At 43.6% G+C, this 27995-nt stretch overlaps 2 protein-coding genes across 2 annotated transcripts in view; one reads left to right on the forward strand and one right to left on the reverse strand.

Moving 5' to 3' along the window:
• FRMD4A (FERM domain containing 4A) overlaps window positions 1-27995 on the reverse strand; it is a gene marked incomplete at its 5' end in the record, with an annotated part of 377986 nt that overhangs the window by 324317 nt on the left and 25674 nt on the right. The gene's annotated exons all lie outside the window — the stretch shown is intronic.
• LOC311204937 (peptidyl-prolyl cis-trans isomerase A-like) lies at window positions 14655-15172 on the forward strand (the record flags this gene model as incomplete). The annotated part of the gene is given in 2 exon segments (XM_084279204.1): window positions 14655-15063; window positions 15066-15172. Coding segments are annotated over 2 exon segments (483 nt in total). The 5' UTR covers window positions 14655-14687.

The following is a 27995-nucleotide window of genomic DNA, read 5'->3' on the forward strand; positions in this document are numbered from 1 at the left end:
TTTGATCTTGCTTCCCTCATATTACAGACAAGCCTTCCAGACTATCAGGAGTGCATCACACAGCTTCCAAACACATCAAATCAATCCTGCACTCGTTTTTACCGTCTGCTCTGGTGTTTGCATTATGAAGACTGATCTGATTATTCAGCACTGGATCCAGAAGTGAGTATTCTCCACGTTAACTTGGATTATCAGTGTGGAAAACGTACAGGCAGGACTACAGACTAATTATTTTAAGATGGGGGATTTCTTTTTTCTCTCTTACAAAGGTGCTGGCTCTAATTACTCCACACCTCTGTTCAAAGACACATCAGGGCATCTCTTCCTATCTGCAAATCAGAACTTCTTTCAGGCATGGTATTTGTGTGTGAGTCCTAGAGCTGCATTCCTACACAAGAATCACAGAATCACAGAATGGTCTGGCTTGGAAGGGACCCCACGGATCACAGAGTTCCAACCCCCCTGCCACAGACAGGGCCACCAACCTCCAGGTCTGGAGCTACACAAGGCTGCCCAGGATGCTTATTTCGAATGCAGTACTAGGTTGGGGTGGTTTTTCTAGTTTAAAATGTCTCTAAACCAATCAGCCCTTACTATGCTGAATCTTTATGGAGGGGGGAAAGTAGCTGCTCCCAAATCATCAGGGCAATGCTTGAAGGAATGTCCACATCCCAGAAGAGGATAAAAAGAACATGAAAACAAGCAATGTAATTCATGCAGAGCTCAACATAGCGCTGGAAAGATGAAATAAAGGTGTGATGCACAGAGAGGAACCTTGACCGTATTCAGGGAAACAGGAGTATAGCTGACAGCAGTGGATTCCCTGCACACACAGGGCCACACACTGCTGGTGTGAAGAGCCCAGAAGTAGAGAACACATCACTGCTCTTTCAAAATACTTATATTTGTGCTAATCTGCAAAAAACCCAAACATGTACAAGTCTGCTGCTGTATTTAGTGAAGGAAGAAGCAACAGCAAACACTTGGTATAAACAACTACTTGCAGGTCAGGAATAAGTTTTGCCTTGGACCACCATGGAGATATATATTATTAAGGTGTGTGCCTCTCTTTGCTCTTCCTGAGCTGTAAAACCCCTTCAATATTGCTAATGACTTTCTTGGGTTTAATAATTGAGGCTGAAATTTCCTTTCTGGATGTCTGCCTTAGGCTGATTGCACCCCTCACCCCCTGAATTCAGGCAAAAGTCAAAGTTACATATGAAAGTAAGACAGGAGGGCAGTGAGGGCAGTGTAGTGAAGGCATATTTACAATATTCCCAGAAATGTGCAAAGCTGTAGCAACCTCAGGCCATGCAGCAAACGCTTGAAAGTTAAGAATGGACTGTACACTGTAATCAGTCTGTAGAGTATTGCTATTCTGTGGAAATCCACTCAAACTGTATATCTTTGTTAAAAAAAAATAAAAGTTTGCATTTTTTTGACAGAGACAAGGTATGATTATCTAATTCTTCGGCCCCAGGTAGCAAGCTTTAACTCATAATACCTCCTGAGGTTCACCAGACTGCACACTTGTCTTCTTAGAGAAAGAAACTACATTTCCTCCTACTTGGAAAAGTTACTCTTGTAGTGGTTTCTCCCATGTGCTCCTAGTAGCTGGGTTTTAATAATAGCAAGGGCAAGAAACAAAGAAGGAAACAAAGCTCAGAGGGAGAGGACAATTTGGAGGTGGTAAGAAGAGAAGATGCATGGTGATTGGGAGGATAACAGGGACTTCTGGGGTTAGCTGAGGATTTATGGAAAGCCTGGAGCCACCAAGGAAAAGGCATGGAGGCAGCAATACGTCTAGTTGGACAAAGAGTTGAAAAAAGGACTTAAAGAAGAGAAGAAACCTGAGATCTGATAAGACAATTATTGAGGGGAGTTTGGGGGGAAGGGGAATGAATGTCATTGTGGCATGACTGAAAATCAGGGAGGGAAGAGACAGATGGAGGAGTGGGAGCAGTACGTACGCTGGCATGGCAGGATTACAGCAGGACACAACTGCATAGGTTAGTTGCTGCTGTTGCCCAAGGAAGCTTGAAGCACCTCCGAACTTTCAAGTATGTGACCATGATGCTTAACATTACTCATTCCTTTTTTATTTTCTAATTACTGTACTAAAAGCCAAAGAACAAGAGAGTTTCTTGAGGCAATGGCTAAATCTCTCACATAAATCTCTCAGAATTTGTTGTGGGAAGCTGTATTTAATACTGTGATTACTGATGTGTGATGATGGGTCGAAAGCAGGGCAAGAACCAGCACACATAGTGTGCCAGTGTGACATGCTTGGCATCTAGGACAGCTAATAGCTGCAGACTCATGAGCAGGCTCTTGGACATGTGGATATATCACAGTATCCAGTAAACCTAAAGCTTGTTGGCTTGGTGAGAAAAAGCCACAATAACAGTTATTCCTGTGGATTCCTGTTGCAAAGGGAACGTCAGGGCTGCAACTGTCAAGTGCCCATAGCAAAGAGTGGTGGCTCTGGCTGGATTTTGTGGGACCACAAGGCATGGGAAGTCTCTTCAACAGTACAAGCGGAGAAATACTTTGTTAAGATTTGTATGAAACATGAGAGAAGGGTAACCCAGAAACCCACCCCCTGCCCCCTGTGGTGCTCACTGCCGAGGAGCCGTATCCCATAAGAGCAGAACGTGACAGGCTGATGGGTTCCCTGCAGCAGTTACAAGAATTACAGTGAAGATGAAGCTGACATTGAGTGCTGTAATAGCAGAATGGGGAAAAAAAAGGTAACCTTTTTCCTCCAATTAGAATAACAATGGAATAATTGTAAAGTAAAATAGGACAACAGAGGTCTGTCAGACCTCACTGGGGCAGCCTGCTGCAGGGTATATGGTTGATGGACACAATAACATGATAGAGCAGGCTCACTATTGGCTCAGCACCTGATCAGGCTTGATACAGGTACGAGAGAGTGGTCTGCGTGCGGATACCTTCTGGGGGTCTTTCTGGATTTGGGCACCAGGCATGGCTAAAAGTGGTATATTGAGAACATGTTCACACCCAAAAAAGGATTTGGATTTGAAAACTAGGCAAAGATTATTCATTGCTGGCTATGGATTTCAGTTCTGAGAGCATCAGCTAAGCAGTACAGACTTTTCTGGGAGTGCAGAAGTGCCAGGATCTGATCTGAATCCCAAACAAGATAAATTTACTCTCACAGAATTTCCTGAGAAATCTTTAAACTACACATAGATGAAAGATGTTACCAGCAAGGCCCATTGCATAAATATCTACCAGGGCTCTAGTGGGAGGGATTTGTGGCTCCCGTGAGATCCCACAAATTCATTATTATCACTACAAATCTTGTTCGCATCAAGCCAGACAAGCTGTGAACTCCACCTACAGTCAACACTGTTCACAGCAAAGGGGCCACAACCTCCAACCAGCAGGTTTTATATAAAATGAAAAAATAACTAATTTTTTGTTCTCAGCCATGGGGAAGACAAGCAGCTCAGTAGCAAACACAGATGTAAGCAAGCAGAATCAGAAGTCCTTTAGTGGCCACAGCCACAATATTTTAAGTAAATCCATTTGCAAAGCTAAAACTACAGACTGAAATTGGTGGAAGCTACTGATTTGTGTTCCAGTCACCCAACTGAAAGTCTTAATACCCAAGGAAAGAAAGAATAAGTTTTCTCTATCACATACAGCCATAGTGTCCACACCAACAGCACAAACCGAGCATGGGGGTTCTGCTAGAGCACTTCGTGCTGTTGGCCACTGCAGCCAGTGAGAGCCCAGATGGGGAGCAGGCATCTTCTGCTGTCAGAGGAGCCCCAACTCACAGCCACGTCTGGCTCCCTGGCTTAGGTTGTAAATTCTGTCATGAAATACAGATGACTTGCAATGAATGTGTCTTCTTCATCTACATAATGTCAGTCACAGCAAAACCCTCTTGGGCTGGGGGGTCGTGTTGGTCTCAAGCTATTACAGTAATAAATGTGATTAACTGCAGCTATAAAAAGCAATTTCATTCTGACTGCTAACCTTACAAAAGGAAAAACTAGTAAATAAACTAAAGAATGAGCTGCAATATGACATTTTTACATCCACAATGATTTATCTTCTACCTTTGTAGTGTGAATCTGATTGCTTATGATGGGCACTACAGTTGCTTCTGCACCATCAGCATTTGCCATCACTGCTCTGTGGGACAGAGATGCCACAGGTAATTTCCATTACAAGGAGGAGGGAACAGCAGCATCTCCCCAAGACCATTGTTACCATCAGCAAATACTGGTGGCTTAATCATTATGTAACAAAGCAACTGGGGCCATTTGCCAAAACAACTAAAAGCCACACTTGCAACCTCTGATCACATGTAACCTCTGCTGAATGAACAAGAGTTGCAAAGGACAGAGGTGAAATTATCACAGAATCACAAGGTTGGAAAAGACATTTAAGATCATCGAGCCCAACTGTTCCTGTCCTCTACTAAACCATATCCCTAATTACCTCATCTACCCTTGTTTTAAACACACCCAGGCATTTTAAACACACTCAACCACCTCCCTGGGCAGCCTGTTCCAGGCCCTGACAACTCTTTCAGTTGAAGAACTTTTTCCTAACATCTAATCTGAACCTGCCCTGGCACAGTTTAGTGCCATTTCCCCTTGTCCTATCTCCTGTCGCCTGGCTGAAGAGACCAATACTCACCTCTCTACACCCTCACCTAGTTGTAGTCAGTGATAAGGTTTTCCCTCAGCCTTCTCTTCTCAAGGCTAAACACCCCCAGCTCCCTCAGCCACACCTCATATGATCTACCCTCCAAATTAATCCTGAATTTCCTTAATCTGAAATACGGGCTCTTTAGAGGACTCTGTTGCTGAGGTTCAGACTATGCAATGTCATGAACATACATGCAATAGAAACGGCACAGAGAATACAGCCCTGCATTAAGGAGTTCAGCTTTTAGAAAACTCTGACCAAACTGAACTTCAAACATGTTATTTGCTGTTTTCTTTTCTTTGTAGACTTTCAACCATTATCAGAACAGGAATTATCTCTTTGATCATCCTGAAGAATTCACTTAACATACATCATTTTATTCAAGAGCTTTTCTGATTTAGCAGAAAATGCTGCTAACAATATCCAGGGGCTGAAAGCTCAGGCTTGCAATATAAATTGAGACACATAGTTTTAGCAAGAATAATTAATTACTGGAAAAAAACTACCCAAGGAGGCAGTGGCTATTCCATCAGATATGGCCTTTAAATAATAACTGTTTTTTCTAAAGGATTGGATACTTCCAAGTCCAGTGTTTAGAGGGAAGACAGGAATGAAGAGCTAATGTGTATGTGTTATGCTGGAAGCATTGCCTAGGATTGAAGAGTCTTTTCACTAGAAATAGGATTTTCCCAGTGCTTTCTGTAGCTTTTATAGCCCCATTTACCCAATCTGTATGCCATTCTCTTAATGTTGCAAACAAAGCCACGTTTCTTGTGTTTTAAATTAAAGGCAAACTTGAATAGACACTTCATACAAAACATTCACAGCTGCATAGATCAACTCAAAGAGAAGATTAGGTGTTTATTAGCAGGAAAACAGAAGCTGTGGGAGCATGCTTTGTACCTTCATTTCTTTGTGCTTCCCTTGTAAAACATTAAGGATGTCCTAAGATATGAGGTAATTAGGCAGATAGTGTATAACAGGCAAATAAATGCCACATACTTCCTCCTCTCTGGACAGCTTGTAAGTCACTGTTTATTTCATCATTACGATACAGGGTTTTTTCTGCAAAGGCTGCAGTGCCCTGATATGGAAACTGTAAAAACATTTAAATATCAGACTTTATTTCATGCAAGCAAAGGTGCACAGGTAATAAGCAAAATCTGCAACGGGAGCCAGAGAAATGTTTCTATACTTATCATGCCTTCAGACTGCCAGGTTAGAAGCAATAGAAAGTAGCCACACGTAGCAGCATGAGGGTTACCGTCTGCACGATGTTCACAAAGGGGAGAACATGAGATTGCAGCCTTGGTGGGTTTTTTTCATCAGGGAAGTTGAAACCAGCATTGTGCATCCCCAGCCTAGAGCTGCGGAGTGTACCTGGTCCTGCAAACAGCACCCATCCCTTGTGAGAGGGAACCTATGGTCTTGTTCCCTCCAGCTCCCACCCATTTCCTCTCTCATCCTTCTCTTGGCAAGTCCTGAAGGGTTTTACAGGGCCATGTGCTGCAGCTGATGTTGCAACAGAACGTTTCACTCAGGTGCTTCCATATCAGGCTCTGTTAAAAGACAGCAGACCCCTGCCAAGTGGATTATGTTGTCAAGGCAACGTTTTCCCTGAAAAACTGGACAACAAGAGAGATTTTATCATATAAGGAGATTATGTTTCCTTAAGTGATCTTCTGTCATTACTTCTGCACTTAAGAAATTGATTGCCAAACATCTGCAGATGGACTTTAATTGCTTGCCAGGGTTCCTTCCTATGGTTTTTACTTGTTTAGCCAGGACAGCTTCCCAGGGGCAGCAGTTTCAGCTTTCCTTGCTTCTCCCCTCCAACCAAACTGGCTACAGGGACCACAGATGCCTGGAAAGGAACAGAGAGGGCAACTGGATAACCCAGCAAAACCTCTTTCCGTTTGCTTAAAGGGCTGTTAGACCAACCTGGAGGCAAAAAAGTTCTCAGAGAGGGTCAACAGCTATATAGCTAAACTAGAACCAGCACCTTTGTGGAAAAGTCTAAAGATAAACCTGACTTCACAGCTAAACCTGAGTTTATCCATTTATGCACTCAGATATTTAAAGAATTCCAACTAATCAACATATCAGCGTGGGTTCATTGGTTAAAAGGGAGTCATATCTAAAATCCTTCCCTTTTATTTTCTAACAGGTTACATCAGGACTGCCTGGATTCTGAGTCTGGTTATGGCAGATTTTGAATGGACACTTCTAAATTAATTGCATGTTAGTCTCATGAGCAACAGCTTAGCAATGCAGCCATGAGGCTGCACCCAGAGGCTCCTCACATGTGTGGAAGACTGGAGAAATAGTTGTTCATGTCCTTTTGAGAACTTTAAGGCTAGAAAAGAGCAAGCTTGATCAGCCAGCCAGATCTCATGACAGGAAGGAGAGAAAGCATCATTGCCTCTCCAGTGAGAGCTAATCAGAAAAAAATGACTGCGTTCTGAAAGCACATGTGTATCTCAGCCACATTTCCAGACAAGCTGCTCTGTTTTTAGCTCATGGCATGTATCACCCTGCTGTTATGTTCTGTGTCATCAGAGCAGTCTTCACTGTGCAGCAGTGGCTGCTGGAAAACCACAAACATGATGTTTGGAAGACCATTGGGTCTCCTTCTTGGGTGGACCTTGGGCCCCTTCTTTCAACTTACAGAGTTAGTAATTTACACCATCACCCTTTACTAGCCTCCTGATGACATGGGGCTCCAGGCAAATACCCCAGGGTCTCATCCCAAAGCTTTCAAGAACATCACCTCTCTTCACCCACAGAGCTCAAAATTTCTTGGAACAATTTGTTGTCCCCATGGAAAAAAATTCTGTGCAATAATTTGGCACCATAGAAAAGGCTTTTACAAAAAAATACCCAACCCAAAACACCTATTTCAAGGGGTCTTTCAAAGTACTCTATCCCAAGATGTCTTTTTTACATATACTTTCCTATTTCATACCCCCTTGTACTTAGAAATTCAAACCAATGTGCTAAGGGTTTTGCTGCTTTCTCACATACCCCAAAAGGACTCAATTTCCAGGCTGTGCTGCCACGTGACTCTCTTCTGCATCTACCTATGCTTGTCAGCTTGTGAGCATTAAAAATTCAACTGTAGACACAGAATGACCCTCTTCTTCCCAGCCTATGACAGTGAAAACATTACATCCTTACAGTAAAGCAGTTTAACCCCTGTGTTGTGGGGTTTTTCTTTTTCTCTCTCTCTTTTTTCTCTCTCTCAGGGTAATTGAGAAGTGAAGCCAGTTAAGACACAGAGTTAAGACAGATGCTGATTTTGGCCCCCATTTATATCAGCAACCCCATATTTCAATTCTTTGTGTTATCACAGTATTTGGGAGCAGCTGGCATGGACCAGCTGCCATGCTGCTTCAACACTAGAAAGATTATTTTTTTAAGTGTTTCCTCACTTAAAGGATTTACAGCCTGAGATACTATGAGGGCAGACAGACAGAATGGGGGAACTGAAAGAAAAACAGGCCATTTTCCAGCAGTGAGCTGCCAAAACTGCCAGCTGTCCCATGTCAGGCCACAGCACAAGTCTCGCTTCACCCAGTGCTGCCTGGTCAGACCCGAAAGAACGCCAAGTCCATGCATCACATCTTTATCAGGCACTGCCACTTCCTCCAAACGAGTCTGACGAACTGCTATGATTTTTGCCAGTAGAGCTTTGGAAATGTCATCCCTGGAGGCTGTTGTTTCTGATCAGGAAAAGCAGGGATGTCAGTTCCTAAGTGCTGTGTCCCCAGTGTGACCATGAGCCTGAGGAGGTCCTCCTGCTGCTGGGTGATGCCAGGCTGCTTTTTACCTCCTGCCATGAACCATGCCACTTTCACCTCCGCTCTTGCTGTCAGGAGCAAGGGCTATGGACCAACCACCTCTCTGAGCATCAGAGAACCCCAGCAGTGCTGGAAAGGACATCTGGGACAGAGCAGTGACTCCTATGATCATCCTTATTCTTCTGGCAGCAGGGAGGATTCAGTCAGGCAAGGGGGATGAGGTCAGGCTCATCCCTGACCTCAACCACCCAGGTTTCAGACATTAACAAGTCTCCAGAAGGAAGTGCATTTGATTGTGCTCTTGTTTGGTGGCTGATAGTGAGCCTGAAGCAAGCACACACAGTAGCATATTATGAATATTTATTTCTCCCCTGGTCTCCAGGGAGCTGAAGTGAAGCACAAGGAATTGCTGTGCTAAAGTCTTGGTGTCAGTCATCTCTTGTGACAGGTCACCGTAACTGAAGCAGCTGGTTGGATCTTCTGCGTGGTTGCGGTCTTTGTTCTGCATGGAGAAAGTACCAGCTGCAGAGTAAGAATTTCACTTTCCAAGGCCTCTCCAATACAGATATCGGCCTTTGCAATTTACTCCACACAGGATCATTGTCAGCCTCATTTTCTCTGCTTTTACATCCATGCAACTGGTGCAAAAGGTAACTGTAAAGGCATAACAGAAAGGCCACTAATGGCAAGTACAGGCTTTGCAGAGGCTCCACCTCGGAAATCTTTTCAGCTCTATTACAGGCTGACCCAGTATTTATTTTTTCAGAGGTTTCTTTTTCTGCCCAGTCAATTTATTCCACCTGAATTCAAACAGGTTGTGCTCACCCTTATGCAAACTAATAAGGAAGGTTTCAGTCTCTGTAGCAGAACATTTTGGCAGTGGGGGACAGGCCAGGTTTCTCTGACAGATGCAAATATTTACACCAGATAGCAAACATGTCACAGGGTCGAGCAACAGAGCAGCTGCAATACCAGCATAAAACCACATAATGTTCTCTTTGGCTCCAGGTTCACATAATTGATTGAATCAGCAGATAATCAGTTACACTAAACACCCACTAAATCTTCTCCTTGTCAGCAAAGATGCGGCTTCTTAGAGAAAGAGACATTTAAAGGATGAGATAAAGCTATTTCCCAGAGTCATGTGTAAATACAAGCGTCATTATTTAAACTAGACATTGCACACATTTAAACCAGCCACCTTGGCCTCTGGCACGAGTCAGGATACTCATAACCTGATTTTCTCCACAAATTTCATTGAATAAAGAAAGAAAATTCTGTAACAGAAGTCTGGAAAGGGCAGTTCCCAGCTGAGATACCTCATTCAAGCCAGCTGCCCAGGCTTCCTTCTCTTAATGGAAACAGGCGTGTTTAGGTCATGAACCGTCTCGTCCTATTTTAGCTAAATTGGGATGAGAGGAGTCAAGTCCTCGAAACATCTGTTTCTCTCCTCTGATAATACAAGGTGTTGAGACAAATAGCACGTGTGTAAGCATATATATTGTAGAGACTACACTGGGTCAGATTATTTCCCTGCTCAGCATTCTAATGAGCCTCGCTAAACACTGGTGATAAAAACCTAACAGAGAAGTTACTGGGCTTTGGTCAAAATCCTGAACTTCTTTAGAAATGTGTCTTCCTACTTGACTTATTTTCCAATTTTCATTCCACATGACTGTCCAGGTTTCCACTAAAAAGCATTACCTGTTTCCAATAAAAAGCATCATCTCCATGCTAAACACCTAAATATATTTAGTAAGCCTTCATCCCAGTTTATGCATTTCAAGAACTCATTCCCACCATGCTGTCCATAGCAAATCCTGTGGATCTGTTCAGAAAAAAACCCTTTTTAATTATTGTTTCTCTTTCCTGACAGCTGCCAAGCAGCAAGCAACTTGTGGTCCTATGGCATGAGACTTCTAGGGTACACACCACCATTACGAGGTATCTAGAAGACCTGGATGTCCCTACAACACAAGTAGCATACATTAACAACCAGACCAAAGCTTGCTGTAACACTGATGAATTTGAGCCAGTTTACAGATGTTAGTTCAGACACCTGGCTCAAGGGGTTTTACTCTGACACTTTTTGGGAGATACCTCTTCAGAAGGTGTTGTCAAAGGGTACCTTTGGGGCAGTCTCAGACAAACAAAGACACTGCATTTCTTATGGCTCTGAAGAGTAGTTAAATGCTGGGATTTCTTTTCAACTCCTGAAATAGCTCTACCAGAATTGTAAAAATAGAACACACAAAAACTCCTTCGAAATTACTTGACTCCTGAGAGGGGAGGCTTGGTGGAAGGGATTACAGAATACTGCTTGGCTGGAGAAGTGAGCTGAAATTGGACCTTGCATGCAGATCAAGGAGATCACATCCATGCAAAGCCACACTTGTACCCAGGGACCTTTCTTTATACTCTTACATATCCACCAATCTTCACTCCTATTTGATATTTATTTAGCTCCTTCTGTTGAAAAGAAATATTCCTCTGTAAGCCAATATCTATCTGAGCTCAGATGGAAGGAATAGGGCATGAAAGACTCCCACTTTGCAAGTTCATAGATAACAGGAGGCCTAAAGGTTGTTTTTGAACCTGTATCTGTGTCTCCACCACCATTTTCCCACCTGAAAAATCCGCTATAGTATGAAAAATACACTCTGAGCGCATTTCAGTGATGCTGGCATGAATCTCTGTTTAAGAGTTTTTGAGGACAGCTTTACAGGATGCTCTTCCTCTTTAAAGTACAACAGCCTCCCCATTAGTGATGAAAGTTTCCTCCTTGGAGAGGTAAAGGAATTAAAAGAACTCCAAACTGAGCAGTCCCTTTTATTGTGCTTCAGTGGGAGAAAGGAGAGTGTCAGCTGATGCAGTCCCATGTTTTCCTTTTGCTGTCTAATCATTTGAGGCTTTCCACTAGGAACAGTTGTGTAAAGGGACATCATCTTTAAAAAAAGAAAGCCCTGAGTTTAAATGTATGGCTTGACATAAATAAGTCATGAGCAGAGGAGCTCATTTCAGATTCATGGGGAGTTAAATGAAAGGGAGATGGATAAAATTCTGCTTTTATGCAATCGGCTTCACATCTCTCTCAGGTGTAAAACCCTGATGACTTCAATGGAATTGCACCAGGGATGGATTCGGTCCCATATATTTGCCTTAAAGAGTTTATCTGCCCCAAAGCAATAGGCTGTCCCTGAAGAAGCGATAACAGCTCTGATGTGCATAGTGGGGGGAGGGTTGGTACCTTGCTGTCTGAATTAACCAAGTAACATGATGCATTAGCAGAGTAGGAGAGGATTCTGGAGGAGGCAGGTTTGCAGAGGGATGCTCCATTTTATGGGAGCAATTTGCATTCAACAGCAGCCGTGAGCTGCGCAGGTTGGCTGTCTCACCATTCCCCCTGCACCTGGAGATGAAATGAGGACAACTAAAATTGAACAGGCTGCAAAATTGAGTTTGAGGGTTGAATGATTCTTTACTTCTGCCTCAGGTCTGCTCCTGATGGGAGGGGGAGATCCCATTGGGACCACAGAGCTGACAAGGCTACCCAGTAAGGACAGACTTCCAGTCTTTTCCAGAGCAATTTGACCAATCTTTCCCACTTTCTCTGTGGTGTCTCCCACCTGTCCCACACTCAGCTGCTTCTGATGTTATTTCAGTTTACCCAAACTCCCCTTAGTTGTGATTTGTTTGGTTGGGGATTTTTTTTTTCCTTTTTGGGATGTCCATGACAGAGAATTTCAGGCCATCTTGGTCTTCAGATTCAGTCCTTGTACTTTATCTATTTACCTGGAGCTTTAGTTACAAATGACCAAGCCATTTGCAAGGCATTTTCAATAGTAAATAGTATTTAGGGGAAATAGTAAAGGCAAATCTGAATTCATTATGTGTTTTTTTGTAGCATGCAGAAGCCACAGCTGAGGCTTGTGTGCACAAGGTACTTCCAAGGAGTAAGCAGTTGCTTCTCCAGTAGACTTATAATCAGAAAAGGGTCAATTAGTACTAACAACTACTGAGAAAAATGAAATAGCTGATGTAAATTTGACAGAGACCATATAAGCATCCTGTGGTAAAACCAGGAATTCCTGGAAGCCTCACCCCAGCATCCTCAGCACAAGATCCAGCAGGATCCTCAGATCATGTAGCAGCGTCCAAAACTGCGGATCCAGTGATAAACCATAAACATACAAACAACCCTACAGCTGAAGGCAATCTTCTGATGATTCCAGGTCTCAGGTTCATCAGATGGTATCAGAAAACAGAAGGAAAAAGCTATTGCTTGCCAGAACCCCCATGTATTTTAGACTGAGTGCTCTGGACAAATACAAACTTACTGTATCTTAGAAGGAGCCAGAGGATTTGGATAGTGAGTTCTGAATGAGTAAAATTGCCTGCCAGGAGAATCAAAGTGGGGGTGTCTCTTTCCACTTCACTTTCTAAGACCCTCAAACTCTATTACACTGGTTGGAAAGAGTACTCATTACAAAAACATGTGTGATAGAGGGGGAAAAAATTAGAAATATATAGTTATTTCCCCACTATATTAAGGAGAGAAAGTGTTCTTTGGAGTGATATATCTTGACTGGCCTGAAAAAAGGAATCAAAACCAAAAAAATGAACACCTTCCATCCCTGGAGGTGTTCAAGGCCAGGTTGGATGGGGCCCTGGGCAACCTTGTGTAGATCCAGGCCTGGAGGTTGGTGTCCCTGCCCGTGGCAGGGGGGTTGGAACTCTATGATCCTTGGGGTCCCTTCCAACCTAGACCCTTCTATGATTCTATAAATATAAGAGGTGAGGAGAGACACAAGCCAAGAAAAACAGAAAATGGTTCATACAGTGATTACCTGATGAAAACATAGCAGTGTTGCTGCCCCTCTAAATCACAGAATCATAGAATCACAGAATAACAAAGTTGGAATAGACCTTTGAAGATCAGTGAGTCCAACCATTCCCATCCTATGCTAAACCATATCCCTAAGTATCTCATCTACCCTTTTTTTGAACACATCCAGGGAAGGTGACTCAACCCCCTCCCTGGGCAGCCTGTTCCAGGCCCTGACAACACTTTCAGTAAAAAATTTTTTTCTAATATCCAATCTAAACCTGCCCTGACACAGCTTCATGTCATTTCCCCTTGTCCTATCTCCTGTCACCTGGCTGAAGAGACTATCGCCCACCTCTCTACAACCTCCCTTCGGGTAGTTGTAGGTGGTGATAAGGTCTCCCCTCAGCCTCCTCTTCTCCAGGCTAAACACCCCCAGCTCCCTCAGCCGTTCCTCATAGGATTTGCCCTCCAGCCCCTTCACCAGCCTGGTTGACCTTCTCTGCACTTGCTCAAGGACCTCAGTGTCCTTTTTATGGTGGAGAGCCCAGAACTGCACACAGTACTTGAGGTGTGGCCTCACCAATGCCGAGTACGGGGGCACAATTACCTCCCTAGACCTACTGGCAACACTATTTTTGATACAAGCCAAGATGCCATTGGCCTTCTTGGCCACCTGGGCACACTGCTGGCTCACATTCCTGACAGCTCTCCAGCCAGTCTTCCCCAGGCCTGTAGTACTGCTTGGGGTTGTTTTGTCCCATGTGCAGCACTCTACACTTGGCCTTGTTAAACTTCATCCCGTTGGTCTCAGCCCATTGGTCCAGTCTGTTCAGATCCCTCCAAAGAGCCTCCCTGCCCTCAGGCAGATAACACTTCCTCCTAGTTTAGTGTTGTCTGCAAACTTACTGAGGGAGCATTCAATCCCTTCATCAAGGGCACTGATAAAGATATTGTACAAAACTGGACCCAAGACTGAGCCTGAGGGACGCCACTCATGACCGGCCTCTCCAGATGGGTTTTGTGCCATTTACCATCACCCTCTGGGCCCGTCCATCCAGCCAGTTTTTAACCAGCAGAGGGTCCACCTGTTCAGGCCAGTAGCAGACATTTTCTCAATCAGAATGCTGTGAGAAACTGTGTCAAAGGCTTTACTGAAGTCCAGGTAGATCACACCCACAACGTTCCCTTCGTCCATCAAGTGGGTCACCTTGTCATAGAAGGTGATCAGATTTGTTTGACAGGATCTACCTTTTGTAAACCCACGTTGGCTAGGCCTGATCCCCTGGCCATCATGCATGTGCCGCGTAATAGTTCCCAAGATACACCATGCCCACCATACGGTTCCGTCGCTGCTGCTCGCTCCCGCCATGGCCAACCCAGTCATTTCCTTCGATATCACCGCCAACAGTGAATCCCTGGGCCGTGTCACCTTCGAGCTGTTTGCAGACAAGGTCCCCAAGACAACAGAAAACTTCTGTGCTCTCAGCACTGGCGAGAAGGGATTTGGCTACAAGGGGTCCTGCTTTCACAGAATCATTCCTGGGTTCACGTGCCAGGGTGGTGACTTCACACATCACAACAGCACTGGTGGCAAATCCATCTATGGGGAGAAGTCCCCTGATGAGAACTTCATCCTGAAGCACACAGGCCCTGGCATCCTGTCCATGGCTAATGCTGGTCCCAACACAAATGTCTCCCAGCTCTTCATCTGCGCTGCCAAGACTGAATGGTTGGATGGCAAGCACATGTGAAGGAAGGGATGAACGTCATCGAGGCCATGGAGTGCTGTGGCTCCAAAGATGGCAAAACAAGTAAGAAGATCACCACTACCGACTGCGGGCAGCTCTTGTAAATGCTCCTCTCAACTGACCATTCCTTCAGCAGACTGGGTGCCAGACCTTTCTACAGCTCACCCATCCCACCCTGCTCCCCACTTACTGCTGCATTTCTATGGGGTCTCAGTCCCATGTGCATGCTCCAGCCAGGCTGCAGTTACCTTGTGAGTCTAAATAAAACGAGTTAAACAAAATAAAACAAAACAAATCATCCCCAAGATCCCAAGCATCACTTGTGTAGCTTTCAAATTCTTGGAAGGTGCTTCCATAAAGGCATTGAACTCTTTTAATGTTATTGATTTAGGTCAAAGTGTATGAGCGCTCCAATGTAGAGACACTTATGTTGCTATAAAGAGGCTTTGTTTCATACGCATGAATCTGGAAAGAAGAGTAAGTAACTTTCTTGTGCAGCTATCATAGAATCATAGAATCACAGGAGTTGGAAGGGACCTCCAGAGATCATCAGGTCCAACCCCGCCCTGCCAAAGCAGCTCCCTAGCTCATATTGCACAGGTAAGTGTCCAGACAGGTCTTGAATATCTCCAGAGATGGGGACTCCACAACCTCCCTGGGCAGCCTGTCCCAGGGCTCTGTCACCCTCACTGTGAAAAAGTTCTTCCCCATGTTGGTGTGGAACTTCCTGTGCTCCAACTTGCAGCCATTGCCCCTTGTCCTGTCCCCACAGAGCACTGAAAAGGGGCTGGCTATGTTCAGTCTGGAGATTATCTTGGTGTTAACATTTAGGTTAAGCTTTTCTTATCATTAAAAGAGAAAAAAAAAAAGGTCTGAACTAAACTAGCAAAGGCACTACCAAAAAATGTAAACCACTACAGAACTAGGGCTAAAGAATTTGTTCTGTTTCCTGGATTGTCAGTTATACCAATGCTAACACAAAAGGTTTTAAACAGTGGTAGCTTAAGAGTGAGTATGTCTTCTGTGTAGGTGTCCCAAGGGGAGACTCACAATTCCTGACAAAAGGCTCTGCTGATATAGCAGCCATACCAACTGTCCAAGCTGCATCTACTTGCATGTAAGAATGGGAGCCTTCAGTTTAGTACAGTAATTTAGAAGAGACTTTAGGAGATTGTTTTCAAGAGGGAGGATATACCTTGTCTTGCAGATGAACAGATTAAGCATCCCTCATTGTAACTCAGTCTTTTCCTCTGGCTTTGTCCTATCACTCTCACTCACACAAGGGGCTTGGCCCATCAGCTGATGAAGACTATTTGCAGAAGTGAGAGCTATCTGTAAGAGAACAGCAGCTGGGTCAGGCCTCAGCACATTTACAGAAGGAGATTAGTGCTTAACAGGTAGGAGTGTATCTTTGAGACTTGGGAAAAATAGAATAAATAATATATCCCTGAACCAAAATCTCATTTTCAGCCCAAGAACCACTAAACTGTTTCATAAGACTCTCTAGGCTTATAACAAGTATGATTCAGAATATGTCCCAGGGACTCTTCCTTGCAAGTAAATAAGCCAGATGAACACGCTGTGCCACGCTCCAATTCATAAAGAGAATCAGAGGGCAGACTGTAAACAGAAGGAAATTGCAAGAAGACCAATAAAATGCAATTCTTATCTCATACCATCAGCCAGACTAGGCAACAGGGATGAATAAAGTCACAGACTTCTCCAATATTTATGATTCCTTATTGTTGCGGAGCTCTCCTCAGAACAAAAATGAGTCTGGAAGGGAGTTGGTCGAGCTCCTTTCGAATGGCAACGTTTAAGAAAGGAGAACCATATGGTTTTGAGTTGGCTCAATTGTGGCAGCCAGGAAACTAATCCACAGATTTATTAGAGCTGGCATACATAGCAGAGTGGCAATGCTCCTTTCATTTGCTGCCAAGAAACCCTCTGTGGTGCAGAGCTTTACCTTGAGCAGCAATTGCTTACTGGGCATATGGGCCTTATTTCTGCAAATGGGAGTGGAAGAGAGTCAATTTGCAAATCAAATTGTAATTTTCTTCCTCCTGCTGCTCCAATTTACCACACAGGCCTTATTCATAGTCAAAGAAGCCTGGATTTCTGCCTCTTTTTTCTCTAATGAACTTGTTCTCTTGATTTAGGACATCCCAATAGGAGGAATATGATGAGAAGAAACCATTTACATCATTGTCGCTGACCAGATAAAAGTTATTGCAGAACTCACTTTACCTAATACCTCACTGCATTGTTCCCACTTGCTGGAAGACCCCTAGCTATTATCATTTGAGTTCCTGACATCCCCATTTTTCTTGAAAAGGTCATATGAAAATGGAGAATGGCAGATCAGATTCAGTAATCTGTCTAAGGTATACACGATCTTCTCTTAAGTAGTTTTTTCATTTGAGTTATGAAGTGCAATAAAAAAATCTCAAGTATCCTTTGGGCATATTCAGATAAGGGTTTTCAGAGTTCCCATGGGCTCACTTGGAAAGAGGTATCAAAGACTTGACTTCTGAAGAGAGACAAGTTGGCAGGAGGTGATTGATAGATGAACTGCCACCCCTTACAAGTGCAAATGGAAACATGATCAGGGTTTGGAATCATTCCTGTTCACCTGGGGAGCACACAACGGCTGCATCTGAGGTCTGTGGCGAGGCATTGAGAATTTCAGGGGAGACAGATAGTAGGGCAATGTTAAATCTATTTCAAAGATTTCCTACAAGCAACAGCTAGAGACATCAAGGAATGCATTTAGTTTCTCTGGGAAACTATATCTGAAAACCATGTTGAATTATTCCACTGTAAGTACAGCACTATTTTGTTTTCTTCAGCAAAAGAAGAGAATAACAAAGGAAACAGGAAATGCTTTGCCTGTTAAGGTCAATCATCCATCACACTGCAAACCTACTGTGTTCTGTGTGCTTGGTACCAGACACATCAGAGAAAGGTAGGAACAATGATGCACGGGCAGTTCTACGCCTCTGCCAAACTTATCTTCATGCCCAGTTCCAAAGGGTATGTCTCCAGAAACATCAGTGTACCCATTAACAGCTATAGCCTATGAATATAACAGCTCTGTCAGCCCCAGATGCTAATAAGAAATCCACAATGAATTAGGGGAATAAATCACTACGCTTTTAAAGGTTAACATTTGCCATCCCTGCAAAATGATTCCTCTGTGAAACTAAGCATTGCTCTCAGCACAAAAATATTATTGAAAAAGTTAAATTGTCTTCTGAAAGCTATGTTAAATCTGAAGATGGCACTCAAATCAATAAAGTGTGAGTTCAAAGCAGTCACCAAAGACAGTCCCATCTACAGGGAATCCCACAGATCACTCGAGTCTGTGGTGAATTTATTTTGATACATCTCTTATAAAATGGGTCAGAACAAACACTTCTCTTCAGCGAGTAACTCAGATTTTCACAGTTTCCTTCTTTCATTGCTTGCTACAGGTAAAACCAGAAATGTATCATCTGATGTGAACTCAAAGGAATAAAAAAAGTATTATATTAATATATCATCATATTTATATAGCATGTATATCAACAAATATAAAGAGATTCTTGAACTAGAAGACTCCAGGGTTCAAGCAGGTGTAAAGGGGTTCTTTTATTTTTGTTTGCCAAAGCTACATCACGCAGGACACGTAACAATACAGAATTAATTGCAGACCAATGCCCTAGTTTTCCTTCTCATCTTGTGAAGAAGCAACTTAGGGATGACACCACGGCAGGAGTCAGTTCCCATTTCTGTGACAGGGAGTGAATAAGAAGAGAGATGCATTTTCATACCTGAAGACTCTCATTACTGCGTTGAATTGCTCATAGGTAAAACTCTGTATAGTTTGTATTCTGCCTCCTGAAGAGGCAATAAAGCACATATATTCACATACAGACAATGAAAAATTAATTACACAAGAATAATTCCCTATTTTACAACCTTAACTTATCACTTTGGTACAGTTGGCAATAAAAATTCTTCATTTTGAAATAAGCATCTACACACACATATATATTATGTTATATATTTACGCCATTGAACTAAAGTGCTGTAGAGGAAGATTTCATTCATCCACCTCATGAAATTAATGTTTCTTTGACCATATAAATTAATTTATTTCAAGAGGTGTTTTTTGAAAGCAAGTATCTACATCAGTCACAAGCAATGTATGCTTGTAGTTGTCTGCAATCTCTACTATGAACATTATGAACATTGAATGACAAAATCAGATAGCTGTCAAAATAACTCTGCTCACTGTGCAGAAAAACAGAAGCAGAAAACAGTAAGTTACATCTGTAACACATCACTGAAAAGCAGCACATGAGCTAACACTGGCCCACAGTAGCCCTGATACCATTCACAGATTCACAGAATTTTAGGGGTTGGAAGGGACTTTCTTTGACATCTCTCAAGCACTTTTGAAAACCTTTGTGTCAATGCCTGCCCTGGTCTTCTGAGTCTGGAGACTTCTGCTTGGATTTCCTTTTTTTCTTCCATTGAATGCCTTAGATTACAGCAGCTACATTTTGCTGCAAGACTATCTGCTCTCATGGCTTACTCACTGGGATCCTCAGATGGGACGTGTGGTTCATGTCATTATCATAGTAGGTAGAATGTTAAGTGCTGCAATGTCACAGATTCACAGAATCACAGAATCACAGAATTTTAGGGGTTGGAAGGGATCTCAAACGATCTTCGAGTCCGACCCCTCTGCCAAAGCAGGTTCCCTAGGACAGGTTGCACAGGGAGGCGTCCAGACGGGTCTTCAATATCTCCAGAGAAGGAGACTCCACAACCCCCCTGGGCAGCCTGTCCCAGTGCTCTCTGTGAAAAAGTTCTTCCACATATTGGTGCGGAACTTCCTGTGCTCCAACTTGAAACCATTGGCCATATCCTCATCTGGAAGATGGAGGACAAAACCAGTCTGATAAATTCACAAGAAGAGAGGCATCTATTCCCTCCCTAGTCACTGGATATACAGCTGCTGCTACGTGTCCTCTGGAATTGCTTGTAGCATAATGTGAACAGGAAAGAAACCTTCACGTTCCCAGGCATCACTTAATATGCCTTCCCTCTCCGAGCTAATAAATTATATAATTTGGGATTCAGAATTGATTCTACCAGAATTAAGATCACCATCTTATGAAACAAGCAATTTGCCCTGTACATGGGTATGGTGGGGATCTCATTCCCTCTGCTATAGCACAGTCATTAAAGGTAGGTCTCTCCTACCCCTTCCTGGCCTACATCTGGGGTGAAGAAACAGTCCCATGTATATGGGACTCATAATTGAGGAATGGCCCTTTGCTGTCTGTGCCTGGCCACTGACTCTTCACAGGACTTCTTGGTGTCCACATCGCTCACTGTGTGACTCCCCTGTGTCTGCTGAAGAGTTCATAAGATACAGAGAGCATTGAGCTAGTGGGAACACCCTGTCCCACTACCTGAGGGAGCTGATCCAGGGTTCATACATGGATGGGGCTGGAAGCCAGCGAGACAAAGGGGAGGGTGAAGGTTTGTCTGCCCAGCTCCAGCACTACCTCCTGCAGTGGCAACCAATGACCTGCATCACCCCACTGAATGTGCATTTGAGCAGGCATGGCATCATTCCAGCTTATACAGCTATAACTTGGTTGTCTTAATTATTAAGCACCAAATAATATTTAGAGTCAGAGTGTCCTAGCTTTGCATGGCTGGGTTCTGGTGAAGAAGGAGGGGCTGCAGGGGCTGCTTCTGCAAGAAGCAGCCAGAAGCTCTCTGCAGGCCCCACAGGCCTCACCAGCAGGCTCAAGGCCAGAGGCATTGCTGACCAAGGCCGAGCCCATCAGCAACGGTCACAGCACCTCTGGGAATCACAGTTAGAAGAAAAAAAACCCCACAAGCAGCTGCTTTTTGCTCCCAGAGAAGGGAATGAGAAGATGTAAGAAAATGTGCAGACACCAAGGCCAGGGGAAGGCAGGGAGGAGGCACCCCAGGTGCCAGAGAGAAAGATGCCCTTGCAGCCCATGGAGAAACCCATGGTAGAGTGGGTGTCCCCCCACAGCCCATGGAAAAGGCCCAGACTCCACCTGCAGCCTGTGGAGAGGCCCCATGCTGGAGTGGGTGGAGACACACAGAAGACAGTGACCCGTGTTGGAGCAGGGTCTCTGCCAGCACTTGCAGCCGGTGGAGAGACAGAGACACAGAAATGAGGGAGGGAGAGAGAGATCTGTGCCGGAGCAGGTTTGCTGGGGAGAGGCTTGTGAGCCTGTGGAGGACCAGGCTGGAGCAGTCTGGGCCTGAGAGACTGAGAGACATTCTGTGATTGATGACTGCACCCATAGCAGTGACCCACACTGGGGCAGCTGGGGAAGAGCTGAAGCCCCGTGGGAAAGGACTCACATTGGAGAACGTGGTGGAGGACTGTCTCCTGTGGGTGGGACCCCACGGTGCAGCAATGGAAGGGTGTGAGGAAGGACCCCCTCAGTTAAGAAAGAAAACAACTTGTGATGAACTGACTGAAACTCCCATTCCCCCAGTCCCTGCCTCTCCCTGTGCCACAATGTGGGGGAAGATGGGAGCAAAATCATGACTAAAGTTCAGTTAGCTAAGAAGGGAGGGGTGGGGGGTGGTGCTTTAAGATCTGGTCGCACTTCTCGTTACCCGACTTTGGTGTCACTGGGTGAGCAGTGCAGTGTCATAAATTAGAGAGTTTTCTTTCTTTTATTCTATGTTGAATCTGTTTTGCCAGTGACACTAATTGCAGAATGATCTCTCCTTGCCCTTATATTGACTCCTATGCCTCCCAGTATGTATTTTCTCCCTGGTGCAGCTGAAAAGGGGAGTGATGGAGCAACTTTGGTGGGCATCTGACCTCAAGACAGGGCCAAATGACCACACAGAGGCACTAAATACATTATTTTAATTGCAAAGTTTTGAACTCTCAAAAAATGTCATGTATTGCTCTTGCAAATGTTACAGCAAGCAGTTTTGTTTGCAGCATGGAGAAACTATATCTTTCACATAAACAGGCCTTTTGTAAAAAAGGGGTCTCATTTCACATAGTTTCAATCTTTCAAAATTAAAGATGCTTGAATAAAAAATATTAAAAACCCAAAAGTGTCCAAAAGATTTCCCTCCTCTGCTCATTCCATGTCTAACACGGAACAGCTGATTTCAATCCACACAGTCCATATTTCACTCTGTCAGTAAAAGAAAACAGTTCCTCACAGTACCCTCCAAAGATGTCTTCCACTGCTGGTTGTAATCCATAATCAAAATGAATGACAGATCACACAGCAGGATTTTTGTTTGCAGAACTCTGAAATCAGTGAACGCATCTTAACACCTCTCATCCGTATCGCTTTGTCGCCGGACCTATTTGCTTGTTACAAACATGCCTGAACACCCTGATTTAACAGATTGCTGAGCTCTCCTGTTCACTTCTCTGTTCATTAATCTTCATAAAATAATATGGCAATGAGAATTGCTGGAGTTCTCCCTGTACTACCTGCTGCACCCCGGGCTCTAGTGAATAAATGGAGAGTATCTAATATGTGGAGAGAAAGGTTTAAGCCTGTATTCTTTTATGCATTGGAATGTCTACAGCCTCTGTCCCTATGGATATGTAAAGCTTTGTACAGGCTGATTTGCTATGCAGTGCACATTCAGCAGAACTGTCTGAAGGCATGTTGCAGAGGAGTAAGAAAGATGAAGTTACAGGTAGCACAGCACTTTGTGGAATGTATGAATCAGTTTGTGCCACACAGTGAAATCCTGTTATTTCCAGGTAATAGTTGCATTAAACATATTGCTAAAGGAATTCTCAAAAAAATATTATTTTAGGCCAAGGAACAGAGTATTCCATTCAGCAAAGGCATTTGCAGTCTGCAAAACTTGATCCCCAACACAGATGTGTCACTTTAGACATGCACTGAGAGTTTCACCCATGGAAGCCCAGAATGAGTCAGATCACCTGATTTCACCTCCTCCATCTCAGAGTGGCAAAGCTGCCACTGTAAGCCCCAGAAGGATGCTCTCAAAAGGGAAGCACAGCCTGTGCTCTCAGCAGACTGCCAAAGGGAGGTCTTCACCTCTGCATCCAAAGAACAACCTTGGTTGGCCTCACCATGCCTCTTTGAGCTTTGCTTATCACATCGGAGGATGCTTGAGGTGAGAAAGCACCTCTGAAGATGGTATCATCCAACCTACTGCTCAAAGCAGGGTCACCTACAGTAGGTTGTTCAGAGCCATGTCTTGTTGGATTTTGAGTATCTCCAAGGATTAGCACTCCACAACATCTCTGGTCAGCCTGTGCCAATGCTCAGTCACTGTCCAGCAAAAAGGTTTTCTTTTATCCCTGAACAAAATTTGCCATGTTTCAGTTTGTGCCTATTGATTTGTCCTGTCACAGGGAACCACGGAAAATAGTTTGGATCCTTCTTTAGTCCCTCCCATCAGGTATTTACACATACAGCCTCCTGAGCCTTCTGTTCTCCAGGCTGAATAGTCCCATCTCTCTCCGCCTCTCCTTATATGACAGGTACTTCAGTCCCTTCATCACCTTCATGGTCCTTTGCTGGACTCTCTCCAGTATGTCTGTGTCTCTTTTGTACTGGGGAGCCCAGAACTGGGCACAGCATCCCAGATGTGTCTCCCTAGTCCTGAGCAGAAGGGAAGGATCACCTCCCTGGCAACTCTGCCTCATGCAGACCAGAAGGTTGCTGGTCTGCTTTGCTGCAGGGGCACACTGCTGGTACATGGTCACCTGGGTGTCCACCAGTACCCCTCTTTTCTGCACAGCTGCTTTCCAGCCATAATTTGTATTGGCACAGGAGGTTATTCTTCCCCATGTGTAGGATTTTCCTTTTCACTTGGCTGAGCATCATGATGTTCCTGTCAGTCCATCTCTCCAAGCTGTTGAGCTCCCTCCCAGTGGCAGCACAACTCATCTGGGTTATTGACCTCTCCTCACAGTTTTGTATTGGCTCATTTTGAACACCACTTGGAAAACTCAGTAGCCCCAAATTAAGAAACTCAGTTGTCTGTCAAGAAAAAACACTTCTCATTCTTGGTACTATCTCATGTGGTTTGCACATCATTAGAGTGGGCAAAGGCCAGTTTATGCAGAGTGTGACAGCAATTTCATGAACCTGAAGCTCTCACATTAGGCTAGTAGAATGTGGCAACACTAGGGATAAAGAAAATGTTCCAACAATGTATTAGTGTCAAAACTGACATGTCTTTTTTCCTAGTTTACATACAGATTTTCTTGCACTGGAAACATTGCTCTGGGACATAACTAATATTGACTTCCCATATTGGCAGGAGGTAACAAGAGACTTGAAAAAGCACCTACTAGCAGTGCCTAGTTCATGAGAAAATAAATATTGAACTGTATTGGACATGTCCCAGGTGGTAGGGAGATAAAGACAACTTGCATGATATCCATGAGATCACACACTCTCAAATGTAAATGGCTGTTATTTAGCTTCCCTTTTTATTAGAAATAATGACTTCAAATTCATGTCATCCTAAAAAGGCACATACAACGTCTGACTCATGCTCCAAACTACCTATTTGTTTGCTTTGTCTGTAAGGGGAAGACAGAGCAGCTAGTTCAGGTGGAGACAACTATGAATGGAGTGAGTAGGAAGGCTGAGACTTCTCTGATAACTGCCAAACATGCAACTTGAGAAAGAATTTTTCATCTCTCACAGAAGCACTGAAAAGGGATGCTTTAACATTTTTTAAAAGATGTATTTAAAGGAAACAAACGCAATCAAAACTGCCCCTTTTCTGAACAAGGAAGAAAAACAAGTTTTGATTTTTACAGCTTCACTATAAACTGCTTTGATGTGAAATCCCTGGTCAATAATAACATCACAGGAAACAGGATCTTTCCCACTGGTGCTTGTGTTATGAACTGATTTGGCTGGCTTTTGTCAATACATGCCTTACATCTGCACCTAGGCTGAAATTCAGACATCCTGTGGTTTTAACCTTTTAGGATACACAAAGCTGGGATTCTCCTGCTTGTTTAAGGCAGATCTTAGGCCATTGCTACAGGGACACTTTGCATTTCACAGCCTTCTGCAATTTTTTTCCCCTGTTTTTTCTTAAACAGAACACAAGAAACAACTAATTACCATTATTTTGACATTATTATTCCTTCCCATCACTTCCTCTCAAGCCCACATTTACTCTTACACATAACTGTCAGGAGTGGGCTGAGACCAGACCAACAACAAGTATTTTTTGAAGGATATGGATGTTAGAAAAGTAGTTTTCTCCCTCACCCTATGAAGCAATAGAAATTTGTCATGCAGAAAAAGAAAGCAGAGATGACAGAGGATGTAGAAAGGGCTTCAAGAAATCAAAAGCAGAGACATTCAAAGCTTTGAGCAGAAGAGGGAAGAAACCAGGGCACTGCATTTGGACTGTTCAAACTAAGAGGGCCTGAGGAAGGAAGAAGGGTCAATGAAACATGTGGAAGGCTTCATTCTCTAGATCCAGACTGTCCTGTGCTGGAGAGCATCTGTTGAGGAGAAAAGAGAGGTGGTTGCAGAGTCCTGTGGAAGCAATGGCAAGTACATTGCATCTGTATATCCATGAACACTTGTAGCATGCTCTGAAGGAATTAATTTCCACCCTGGATTAGCATAGAGAGCAACACAATGAGATCTCAACTCTACCTTCTCTGAACAGATGCTGATAGAGGATTTCTGCTCCAAAAAAGAAGGTTCCAACTTGCCAAATTAGGGAAAGAGTCAAGGCACTCTGCTGGGGTATTTAAATCTTGCTCTTTTCACCCACACAGGGTGAAGGGCCTTGGAGTAGATGGAGAGGGTTAATGGGCTGCCAGACAGGTCTGTTTCTGGAGATGGACCAAAGCAAGTAGAGCCCTGGTTGGGTGACTTGTGCATTTGTGATGCTCTGTAACAGAAGACCAGCAAATGCCTTGTCCCCAGAGCAGGCCTTTGGCATTAAATGTCCTGAGTTTGGGGAGCAAAACGAAAAGACTGAGGATGCAAATCAAATTTTCATTACAACCAAAGCTCTTTTTTATCAAATATCACACACTGGGGCAGGGGGAAGAGAGAGAGAGAAAGAAAATGAGCGGGAGGGCAGAAGAAAGCAGGGGAACAGGTAAAGGCTTGATGTGAATTTCACAGCTGAAAAGCATCTTTGAAGCACTTCTCTGATCTGCCATTTATTAGGTAGCATGTGGCAGGGCGATAGAGTCTGCTCCTGCTGTTTTCACCTACACTCACTGCCCAGGGAATGCACCTCATGTCAAAGGTTACCCATAAATGCCAAATTCCCCTTTGAGAGAGGCCAGTGGGTTGCAGGAGAATATCAGCAGCACGGAGTCAGCCCAAACCCTCTCAGAGGGGTCCTTGTCCTCCTCCTATTGCATCTGATGTATGGTCTCTTGGACCACTGCCTGCATATTTCATCCTCACTGTTTTACAAGAAAGTATCAGAGCAGCAGAATGGCCCTTCCTGTGTTTTGTTCATCACACAGATCAAAAATATTTTCTCCAGTGAAAACAGATTGATTTGGCACTAAAAGTGCAGCACACTACCCTTCAGACAACAGCCTGAAACTGCACCCCATTTACTCCTTTATCCCTGTCTTGACTTTATTGCAGTTAAGATGCTCAAAAGTGCCTGCAAGTTGTCCTGTGATTTGCAGAGGTTTTCACCCGATGAACTTGAACACCCCCCCCCCCCCCAAATTTCTCATCTTTACTGAAGGATAGGTACAGGAGACAAAAATCAGGTCATTTTATGTACAGAAAGAGATAAAAACAAAATCATGACTCTCACAATGAATGCCACCACTATACTGTTAATCTCTCCCATAGGTCACAGTGAAGCTTTGAACTGTGGAGTCGTTTCCATTCCATGTTTACTACTAGTATTCTAGACAAGTTTGTACATTTTCAGTGTGGAAACAAAAGTAAGTGGAGGGGTTTCAAAAGGATAGTATTTGAGAGGCTGGCAGAAAACTTTGCTGTAGTCCAAAAGGAAAATTGGATTATAAGATATTTTTCATTTATTTTTCATAAGAAATACTCAGTTGTGCATTTAGATATTGACAACTTCAGTATTTCCTGCAAACTCATTTCTGATAAAAAAAAATAGTGGCTTTTTTCCTCCTCTGATGGAAACCGAGATTTTTTGCTGCATATGATTTGACAGAGGATTCTTTCTGGTGTGATGTTCTTGGTGAGAAATAAGCTCTAAATTTTATAACTAACAAGGTCAGAAGCCTTGTCAGGTGCAAATCAAGAGAGTTTCATGAGATTCAAAGTAGTTATACTGCTATGTGGTAGCTGAGGACATGAATTAAATTCTTGAAGGGAAAAAATTACACTTTGAAATTACAGCAAGATATACTTGAGCTGTCTATAAATTAACACACCTTTTCATGACTCACAAATAGAACAAATCTTTTAACAAGTGTTAAAAATTAATAGGGAGAGGAGAGAAGGAGATCAAAGCTAAGGTAGATGCTTCAGAAAACTGTCAAAGCATTGACAGAAGAAATCCTTCAGCTCTTGTTCATAAGTAGAGACCAGAAAAGCATTTCCCCCTTGGTGGAAAGAAATGGGTTCATACCAAATAGAAGAGAATTTGAAATGAAATGTCTATAAGGAAAGATGTCTCTTAATTCTTCTTGCACTGGGGAAAACTTGCTTGATCTGAAATCAGAAGTTGTGAACTTATCATTCACTTTCTGACCCAAAATGTACCCAACTGCTTTCACCACTGAAGAAAGTGAACCCATGAGATCCTTTAGACCAAGATGCACACACCTGCATGCAGAAACATGCACTTACAGCTGCAGAATTATCTCACCAGGATCAAATTATTTTGGAAAGAAGTTCTTCTAGCTGCATGTCCCACCCTCCAGGTTCC

Source organism: Gallinula chloropus (assembly GCF_964237585.1).
Source record: "Gallinula chloropus genome assembly, chromosome: 1".
Taxonomy (NCBI): Eukaryota; Metazoa; Chordata; class Aves; order Gruiformes; family Rallidae; genus Gallinula; species Gallinula chloropus.